General features: G+C 43.8%; 1 protein-coding gene across 1 annotated transcript; it reads left to right on the top strand.

Moving 5' to 3' along the window:
• Window positions 1–831: 831 nt before the first annotated feature.
• On the top strand, window positions 832–9,896 carry LOC144328704 (DGAT1/2-independent enzyme synthesizing storage lipids-like). The gene is made up of 6 exons (XM_077933009.1): window positions 832–1,317; window positions 4,212–4,376; window positions 5,276–5,469; window positions 6,023–6,083; window positions 7,404–7,543; window positions 9,007–9,896. The coding sequence occupies exons 1-6, from the start codon at window positions 1,107–1,109 to the stop codon at window positions 9,109–9,111; spliced, it is 876 nt and encodes a 291-aa protein (XP_077789135.1). The 5' UTR covers window positions 832–1,106; the 3' UTR covers window positions 9,112–9,896.
• The last annotated feature ends 382 nt before the right edge of the window (window positions 9,897–10,278 follow it).

Below are 10,278 nucleotides of genomic sequence, written 5' to 3'. Positions count from 1 at the left end.
AAATAAGGCTCATGGGACAGAGTGAAACTTTTTTTAAAAATCATTTTTATTGATTTTCCTATAAAAACAGCCAATCAACATATCCACATCATAATCCAATTAAAAACAAGAAACTGAAATTTAAAAAGGACCAAATTGTAATCCAAATTGTAATTATTAATTTTGCCGGGCTCCCCATAGTCTGGACCTCTGAAGCATGTCTCCAAATCTTTAGTCCTGCCTCTTCTCGTTGTTTTCATATTTTCCGCCTTCTGGTCTTAACGCTTTAAAGTTCTCCATTCCTGGCTATGCGATTCCCAATCATGTCAAAAAATCATATGTCCTTTCATCCACCGAATACAGCTTTATTTGTAAATATATGTTTTTTCAACTGTCTATTTACCAGCGCAGCTTTTCCTGACTTCATTGCAATCTTCCAATCCGGGCTGTTGCCCAAGTTTATCCTTTGAAGTTTAACGATGTAGCAACTCGCAAGTTGTTAAATCACTCCAGAACAGAGTGAAACTTAATACCCCAGTATGTCTGCTTAGGATTGCAGCTTAAGCCATTGGATTGTTAAATTTCAGAAAGAGCCATTTCTCGTTTGACTCTTTGTATTCTGGTACAATCATGGGGGGGGGGCTCCCCCCCACCGCCCCCAGCAAATACATTGCAGTTTTGACTGTCAAGATCAGCTATAATTGAGCAGGTTCTGGAGCAGCAGAAAGCATTTCAGGTACATTCTAGCCCACAATTAAAAGCAGCTAACTTATATTATTGTCTATAAACAACTTTGTATGAAATTATTTTAGAAAGGTGTTTTGGTTTTGGTTTTTTGCGGAAGGGGAACAGGGTTAAATAGCATAGAATTCTGTGTAAAAATTAATGCAGCCTGTGGGATGACAGTTCAAAGTGATAAACTGTCTTCCTGTTTTTTTCTACGAGAAAAGTGAAGAAGCAACATCACTTTGGAGTAAAAATAATCATTTGTTTTTATTTATTTCATTACAGTGGATGAAATTATTGCTATCACACCAGATGTTTCAGGGCAAGAAAATGTGGCTTGGTTTACTCACGTGCTGAAAAACTGGATTGGTTTCGGATACCTGGGAGAAAATGCAAGCTACATGGGTTACATTTTCGGACTGCTATTAATGCTTTTAATGCTGTCACAGGCAATATATCTCTCCATGTTTTGCATGATGTACATTTTAAGCTTTCTTCTCTATATTTACAAGAAAATGAATAACATAGTTCAAGACACTTCTACTGAAGCATGGGTCACACCAAGAAGGCGGCTTACAAGTGCTTTGGATATAATTGGAAAGATATGGCATGGTAAGCAAGTATTTCCTTAAATAACAATAGTGACAATGTTATCAGTGCAGGTTTGTCCTTTACACCAAATGAGGCTCTGTCCCAGCAGCCTCAGTATAATAATAATAATAATAATAATAATAATAATAATAATAATAATAATAATAATAATAAATTTTATTTATATCCCGCCCTCCCCAGCCGAAGCCGGGCTCAGGGCAGCTAACAACAGTCAAATAGTCAAACAGTCAAATTCTAAAAACATTCTAAAAACATTTCATTATAAAATTAATTAAAATCAAATTGTTGGCAACCGATTAGGCAAAATTCTGTGCAGGTTGCCAGAGGAGGGAGTCAGGCTGCGCCCTGACCAAAGGCCTGGTGGAACAACTCTGTCTTGCAGGCCCTGCGGAAAGATGTCAGGTCCCGCAGGGCCCTAGTCTCTTGTGACAGAGCATTCCACCAGATTGGAGCCGCAGCCGAGAAGGCCCTGGCTCTAGTTGAGGCCAGCCTAACCTCTCTGAGGCCTGGGACCTTGAGGATGTTGTTATTTGCAGACCGTAGGTTTCTCTGTGGGGCATACCAGGAGAGGCGGTCCCGTAGGTACGAGGGTCCTAGGCCGTATAGGGCTTTAAAGGTTAAAACCAGCACCTTAAACCTGATCCTGTACTCCACCGGGAGCCAGTGCAGCTGGTATAGTACCGGATGAATGTGATCTCGCAGCGAAGACCCCATAAGGAGTCTCGCCGCGGGATTCTGCACCCGCTGGAGTTTCTGGGTCAGTTTCAAGGGCAGCCCCACGTAGAGCGAGTTACAATAATCCAGTCTGGAGGTGACCGTCGCATGGATCACAGTGGCTAGATCAGGGCGAGAGAGATAAGGGGCCAACTGCTTAGCTTGGCGGAGATGAAAAAATGCCGCCTTTGTTATAGCTGTAATCTGCGCCTCCATAGAGAGGGAGGTATCGAAGATTACACCCAAACTCTTAACGGACGGTGCTGGCACTAATTGCACCCCCGCAAGAGATGGGAGTTGCCACCTCAATCCCATATCGTCCCGCCCCAGCCAGAGGACCTCTGTCTTCGAAGGATTTAACTTCAACCGGCTCCCACGTAACCATCCAGCCACAGCTTCCAGACATCTGGTCAGTGTGTCTGGGGCCGAGTCAGGATGGCCATCCATCAACAGATAGAGTTGGGTGTCATCAGCATACTGATGGCAACCCAGCCCAAAACTCCGGACAAGCTGGGCGAGGGGGCGCATAAAGATGTTAAAAAGCATTGGGGAGAGAATCGCACCCTGAGGCACTCCACACACCAAGGAGTGACGCGATGACAATTCCCCCCCAAACGCCACCCTCTGTCCCCGACCAGAGAGAAACGAGTGCAGCCATTGAAGGACTGTGCCCTGGATCCCCATGTCGGCAAGGCGGTGGTCCAGGAGTTCGTGATCGACCATGTCAAAGGCTGCTGACAGATCAAGAAGAATCAGCAGCCCCGACCCGCCTTGATCCAGCTGCCTGCGGAGATCATCTGTTAGGGCGACCAGAGCCGTCTCGGTCCCATGCCCAGCGCGGAAGCCGGACTGGAATGGATCCAGAGCAGATGTTTCATCCAGAAACCTACCGAGCTGTTCAGCAACCGCTCTCTCAATCACCTTACCCAGGAATGGAAGATTTGAGACCGGGCGGTAATTGGATAGATCTAAGGGATCTAATGATGTTTTCTTTAAGAGCGGACGCACCACCGCCTCCTTTAGTTCCCCTGGGAATATCCCGGTGCCAAGGGACAAATTGATGATATCCCCCAGGGGGGCCCGCACCTCGTCTGGACACGCTCTAATTAGCCATGACGGGCACGGGTCAAGAGGACAGGTGGTGGGCTTTCCAGCTTGGAGGAATCTGTCCACATCAGCTGGAGATATCCGGTCAAAGTGGTCCAATACTGGACCCGAGGACAGTCGAGGGGCCTCCAGTATGCCATCAGCCAGCCCACATTTTCCTACCTTCTTACTTATATCTAGTCCAGAGGGTGGCACAAGCTGCCAGCTTCTTCTTTCTTAGCCCCAGCGTTACCATGGAGCATAGGGGCACTCTTGAACTCTCTGCCTTCTGCCTTAGCAGTTCAAACAGGCACAAGTAACCACTGAATGCTATAAACCACTTCACTTCAGAAAACTGAACTTCAGGATTAAGCTCTGAAGCAAGAGCATGAATATTGCCACTGTGCAACCAGGAACTCTGGGGTCAATATCATCAGCAGAAAAAGAAACCTCAGCTTGAAATGGTTTTTATAAGCCTGACAAAATGAATAAGTCCATACCTGTGATTAAATTACAATAAACGGGGGGCCAGATGAACCTTCCTGATAAGGGTATTCCACAAGTAAAGGTACTCTCTGAAGTTTCCATTTGCTTCAGCTTCTTCTGGTGGAAGGGGGCTTCCTTGACAAATATCTCAGCACACAGGCAGACTGCTGCAAGGCCGCTCAGCCCTCAACATTTTAGGGAATATCATGAAAGAAGGGAATCTGATTTTCAGTAAAGGTGTTATAGGTAACAAACCTGGGGCCATCACATTGAAAGAGCTGCAGGACAACATAGCATATGAAAAGATGAGCCATATAATCTGATCCTAAAACTCAGTTCTTCTTAAAGCTGCACCAAAACCCCCACTTAACTCCATTTTGCAATATCATTCACATGTGGCAAAATTGGTGGACATTTTGGAGATGTGGCAGGATTCGAAACAAAAGGCAGTGAAGAAGTGTGATGGCAGAAACATTTTTCTAGGTGGCTAGTGGCCTCTATTTTTCCTCCACAAATCCCCTGGGACAAGTTGCTAATTGTTTTCCTCCAATCATTATGTAACATGTATGACAGCAATAGTAATCTGTTGCATTTTGTGCTCTTTTCAGGTTATGAAGTTATTGGCACAGAGCATATACCAGAAGGACCAGCGGTAATTGTTTATTATCATGGAGCTTTTGTTTTGGATTATATGCTCTTTGTAGCTAGATTATATACACTGACTGGAAGACACATCTACAGTGTAGCTGATAATGGGTTGTATCTACTACCAGGTAAAATACTTTTACTTTATATTTAGAATTAGAATATTGAAAATGACTCTAATACTGTGATGCGTCATAAAGAATATGTATCTGTTGACTCTGTAATATCATTTCCGCCCTAGAAAACTTCCAAATCCAAAGTATGAGGTTCCACTGAAAGGATACAATAAAGTGTTGTTAGGGCAGACAATAGTCAACTCTAATTCGCAAATACAGTGGTACCTTGGTTGTAGAATGTAATACATTCCGGAAGACCATTCAACTTCCGAAATGTTCGACAACCAAGGTGCAATGGGCGGTTGGCAAATTCCATTGAGAAAATGGAGAAACTTACCTTGGAAGCCGTTCGACTTCCAAGGCACGTTCAAAAATGGAAGCAATCACTTCCGGGTTTTTGGCGTTCAGGTTCCAAATCATTTGGCTTCCAAGATGCTCAAGAACCAAGGTTCCACTGTAGTATGTTAGACCCGGTGGTGGCTGGTAGCATTTTGACTTGGTAAGGCAACAATTTATAACTTTGCTGTTCTGGACACATACAACATTTATTTAGATACATGTCCCATTACATGTGCTGAGTATAGTTGTATAGGATTACACTGTAAGAAACGGGTGGATACATTTGCATTGTAGCATGTACCAGAGTATTACTCTCTCATACTTATATTTCAGTTAAACAATATACGTCAGAAAGATTGTCAACCATAGGGCTATACCTTCCCTGTTTTGACTTTTCAGAAAACTTGAGAGAATGGAATAAATGTCTACAAAGTCTACACATCCTAATTATCTTACTTTGAAAGACTGCCAAGCAGTCTTAATGGGGCCACATCACTGGAAACTGTATAATATCTATCTATACTATAAATAATACTGATAAAAATGTGATTTGTTCTGGGTGTATTTTTCAGGTGTCAGACCACTTCTTGAATTATTTTTTTGCCTAAAAGGCAATAAAGATGAATGTGTGAAATTTCTGAAGAAGGGCCATTTATTGGGGATTGCACCTGGTGGACTTAGAGAAGGAAACTTTAGTGATGAGAACTACAACCTGGTGTGGGGTAAACGTACAGGTTTTGCACAAGTGGCTTTACAGGCCAAAGTGGTAAGTAGACTATTTGTAGTACTAATTATACATTGCCTACAGTATTGTTGATTGCGTGCAGTCAGTTGGTATTAAAACACACTTGTACTGAAGAAATATGGCACAAATTTTACAGACATGGAGACTGAAATACAAGGTTGGCTTCCAGTGAGCAGTGAGTTCACCATTCATTTCTAAATAGTAGCAAAAAGTGTTTTTACAGCTGGGCTTTAACACATTATTGCCACTACAAAGATAAAGTGTTCAATTAAGTTGTACTGGGTTTTTTAAAAACTTAATATTTTGTTGACAGGTTTTTTTTAAGATACACAATATGTGGTTCTTATTGCCAAAAAGTTTTGCCAACCGTTCAGTTTCTGAGCACTTATTTTCATGGATTTATCACTGCTTACTAAGCCAAAGCCTAAAACTGGGCTTCTTGCAGTCAAAAATATGTTGAGACTACTTTTTCTGGGCCAGCAGGGCTGGGGAGGGTCTTATAATTTTAAAATTTTAAAAGTCTAGAAGCCAGTTAAAATGTTTAGTTTTTATCTTTCCTTTCCTTTTTTGAAAGCCCATCATTCCTATGTTTACACAAAATCTTCGAGAAGGATACAGAACATATGGGAAAATATGTGAGCTTCACTTTTTATGTTCCTTTCTATATATCATTGTCACCCTTAATGTAACTTCTGCAATGTACTTTATCGTCCTCATGAATTGGCAACATATCCCATTCCTGAAATCTATGTATATCTGATGTATGCTGCTTCTGAGTTTCATTAGGAAGTAGAGTTTGAATAGGTTCACTCTAAAGACCACCTAGGACAATGCTTGCTGTCCATCATGAATCAGTGGTAAGCTGAGGTAGCTAGCAGCTGACACACAACAACCAATGAAAAGCATTCAGGATCGCTCTTGGTCAGTGGAGATTGCCAGGGCTGACCCAAGGCACTTTGCTAGCTGAAGCGAGAGGCAAGATTATGATTCCATCCCTTTGGTCTTGTTCAAAACCCTACTGGACTGTCAGTCAAATCTTACCTGGTGTGTCCTCCACTGCACCTGAGGACATCAGAGTAGCTTATTATTATTTATTTAATTTGTTGGTAGTTTTATCTTGCTCAGGGCAACCCAAAGTGACTTAGTTTAGAGGTTCCTGGGCTGGCTGCAGGTGTACACAGCTGCATCCTCCACCCCTTGTCAACGCTCATCTGCAGCTCTGCATGGTGCCTGAATTCTGCCCACTCACAGTGCTGCACTGCGACATCTGCAGGTGTTTCATGAGCAAGGCGATACATGCACAGCGTTTGCTGGAGTGTATGCTTAGTCAGGAGCCGTTTCCAATAGCACTGCCAGTGGCACATTGGAAGGAAGCAACTAGGCAAGATAGCCAGCCAGCCAGCTCAGCCCAACCACTAGCATTGCTTGCTTAGTCAGGAGCCGTTTCCAATAGCACTGCCAGTGGCACATTGGAAGGAAGCAACCAGCCAGCCAGCTCAGCCCAACCACTAGCATTGCCATTGTTAGGGCACTGGTTCAGGAGGATGAGAATGGTGGAAGTGCAACTGCATTACTTGGCCTAATGGTAGAGCTGAGCTTAGAGGTTGTATTTGCTTAGTTCTGTGTGATGTGGCCCCTAAGATACTGTGTGGCTTAGGGTGCCAGCTGAACCTAGGACTGTGGTTAAGCGATCTCCTTCTTAATCACAATCTGTAGCCAATAACAAATATTGGTTAAGGAGAAGGCATATCCTCAACCCCAGACTCAGACCGCTCGCTAAGCCAAACCTCGGTTTAGCTGATGCCACACACTGAGTTAAAAGATCAAAGCTGCAGTGAGAAGTCTGCATGTTTGGGCTAAGGCGTGGTTTGGCAAAGTGGCTTATATACATAAAGATCTCCACATCTGTGGGGACTCACTTTCTCTCTCAAAATATTTTTCTCTTTCAAATGCAGCACTACTGAAGTGGCTGTATGAAAAGACTCGGATATTTATCCTTCCCATTTATGGAGGGTTTCCAGTCAAATTCCGCACATATATTGGAGAACCCATCCCATATGATCCGGATATCACTGCTAAGGAGCTGGCTGAAAAAGTAAGTTACCTCTACACTCAAAAAACTGTCCACATATATTGGTTTCTTGTGCAGACCACAATTCAGTTTTGAATCATTTTCTGCATATGAAGTTACTGCTTATATAAGACCAAAACTGGTATTCATTCTACGTATTTTATGCATGTTTGTCATTCAGCCTCTCTTTTTTATTTAAGTTATTGACACTAAGCAAAAGCTAGCTAACCCAAAGAGTTCTATAACTGACTAAATGGACCCACAATCTGTAATTACAGAACTTTTAGCTACATTTCTGCTTAGACAGAGATTGTGCTCCTCAGGACTGCTTTACAAATAACAATTTCATATGCAAATCCATTATCTTTCCCCACCCATTGGGACAACTTGCACAGGTGGGTAGGGTTACATGATGATGACAGCAGGTGACTGATAGGGGAAGAGTTTTGCCCACCTGCCAAAGTTGACCTGCAGGGTGAAGAGGAGGGGCCTGCTTCATCAGCTCATTCCCTGCAGAAAGCATGTTGGTGAGATGGCATCCAGCAGGATTGAACCCTTGCCAGTCAGCTGACATCACCCATGGGCAAACCGGACCCCCTCATGGCCAAGATTGGCCTGCAGGCTAGAGGATCCCCACTCCTGTAGAAGAAAAATGACATTGCACTGTAAAGTATGGCAAATGCACACATATATACAGTGGTACCTTGGGTTACAGATGCTTCAGGTTACAGACGCTTCAGGTTACAGACTCCGCTAACCCAGAAATAGTACCTCGGGTTAAGAACTTAGCTTCAGGATGAGAACAGAAATCGTGCGGCGGCGGCACAGCAGCAGTAGGAGGCCCCATTAGCTAAAGTGGTACCTCAGGTTAAGAACAGTTTCAGGTTAAGAACGGACCTCCAGACTGAATTAAGTTCTTAACCCGAGGTACCACTGTATTGGGTTGCATATACACTTGTGTGTTTGCACAGCATAGTGCCCACTGAACAAACGTACTTCATTACTACAGAAGTCAATTGCATTTAAGTAATACTCAGAGTCCATCAATTTTTATTGGGTCTGCTCCAACTTCACTGGATACCACTGATGCTTCTGCAGCCTAAGGTGATTTTATTTTTTGTTCTTATGCAGAAAAATTCTTACTTTTCCATTACAGTCATACCTTGGCTGTCGAACGGAATTCGTTCCGGAAGTCCGTTCGACTTCTGAAAACGTTTGACAACCAAGGTACAGCTTCCGATTGGCTGCAGGAGCTTTCTGCACTCAAGCGGAAGCCGTGGGAGCCCCATTGGATGTTTGGGTTCCAAAGAATATTTGCAAACCAGAACACTCATTTCCAGGTTTGCGGCATTTAGGACCCAAAACGTTTGAGTCGCAAGGCATTCGGGATCCAAAGTACGACTATAATGATATTGCTACTTATGAATACCGTTCTTCCAAATATTGAATATAATTTCATGTCTTTTCTTTTTCTTTTCCTTTAACAGACAAAGATTGCCCTTGAAAATATTCGAAACAGATACCAAAAGAGACCAGGAAATATATTAAGAGCCCTCTTAGAACGATTTGATAAATATCACAAAGAGAACTAGTCTGTCCGCTTTGGATGTTCTGGTGGATGACTTATGCCAGGAATGAGACATGGTGTGTTTGTCCCTGTTGGTTCTGCTGGACCTCTTGGTGGGTTTCCTTGGTGGTATGCTTCTGGGCAGACTTGCTGATATGGGACTTGGAGGCACTGTTTTACAGTCCCTTCCTGGAGGGACGAACACAGAAGGTGGTGCTGGAGAACTCCTGTTTGATGCCTTAGATGTTGACCTGTAGGGTCCCTCAAAGTTCTATTCTGTCCCCCATCCTATTTAACATGTACATGAAACCTCTGGAGGAGGTTGTCCAGAGTTTCAGGGTTAAGTTGATGACACCCACCCTCTGTCATGGATGCTGTAGTTGCGATTCTTGGATTGCAGGGACTTGGACTATATGACCCTTGGGAGTTCCTTCCAACTCTACAATACTCTATTTCTCCTTTCCACCTAAGGAAGCTGTCTCAGTTCTAAACCAGTATCTGTCATCAATAATTGAGACGTCTGATTTGGCCACAGTGACAACACGCCTTAGTTACATCCCTTTTGAATTACTGCAACATGCTCTACCTGGGGCTGCCTTTGAATAGTGTTCAGAAACTTCAGCTAGCTAAAGAAAACTGCAGCCAGATTGTTGACCAGGGCTGGTTATGGGGAACAGACAATTCCCTTGCTAGAACAGATCCACTGGCTGCCGCTATGTTTCCAAGTGCAACTCAAAGTGCTGGATATGAACTTTAAAGCCCTATACAGTGGACGCTCGGGTTGCGAACATGATCCGTGCGGGATGCACGTTTGCAACCCACAGCGTTCGCAACCCGCACCGGCGCGTCTGCGCATGCGCTGGTTGCAATTTGACGCTTCTGCGCATGCGCAAAGCGCGATTTAGCGCTTCTGCGCACGCGTAGCCACCGAAACCCAGAAGTAACCCGTTCCGGTACTTCCGGGTTTTGGCGGTCCGTAACCCAAAAAAACACAACCTGAAGCGTCTGTAACCCGAGGTATGACTGTACAGCTTTAGCTCCAAGCTATCTGAAAGACTGTATTCCCTCATATGAACCTGCCTGGATTTTGAGATTTTTCAGGAGATGCCCTTATCTTGGTCCCTGCACCGTTAGGGGGACAGTTGGCAGAGGTGGTGGAGAGTGCCTTCTCAGTGGCAGCTGCCACACTTTG

The sequence above is a fragment of the Podarcis muralis genome, chromosome 8 (assembly GCF_964188315.1).
Source record: "Podarcis muralis chromosome 8, rPodMur119.hap1.1, whole genome shotgun sequence".
NCBI classification, from domain to species: domain Eukaryota; kingdom Metazoa; phylum Chordata; class Lepidosauria; order Squamata; family Lacertidae; genus Podarcis; species Podarcis muralis.
The sequence above is the reverse complement of the archived record's forward strand: the minus strand, read 5'-3'. Positions and strand labels throughout refer to the sequence as shown.

Coding starts and splice junctions, on each gene's coding strand:
- LOC144328704 (XM_077933009.1), top strand. CDS start 1,107: ATGGGTTACATTTTCGGACTGCTATTAATGCTTTTAATGCTGTCACAG. Junction 1,318..4,211: donor AATTGGAAAGATATGGCATG/GTAAGCAAGTAT, acceptor TGCTCTTTTCAG/GTTATGAAGTTATTGGCACA. Junction 7,544..9,006: donor CTAAGGAGCTGGCTGAAAAA/GTAAGTTACCTC, acceptor TTCCTTTAACAG/ACAAAGATTGCCCTTGAAAA.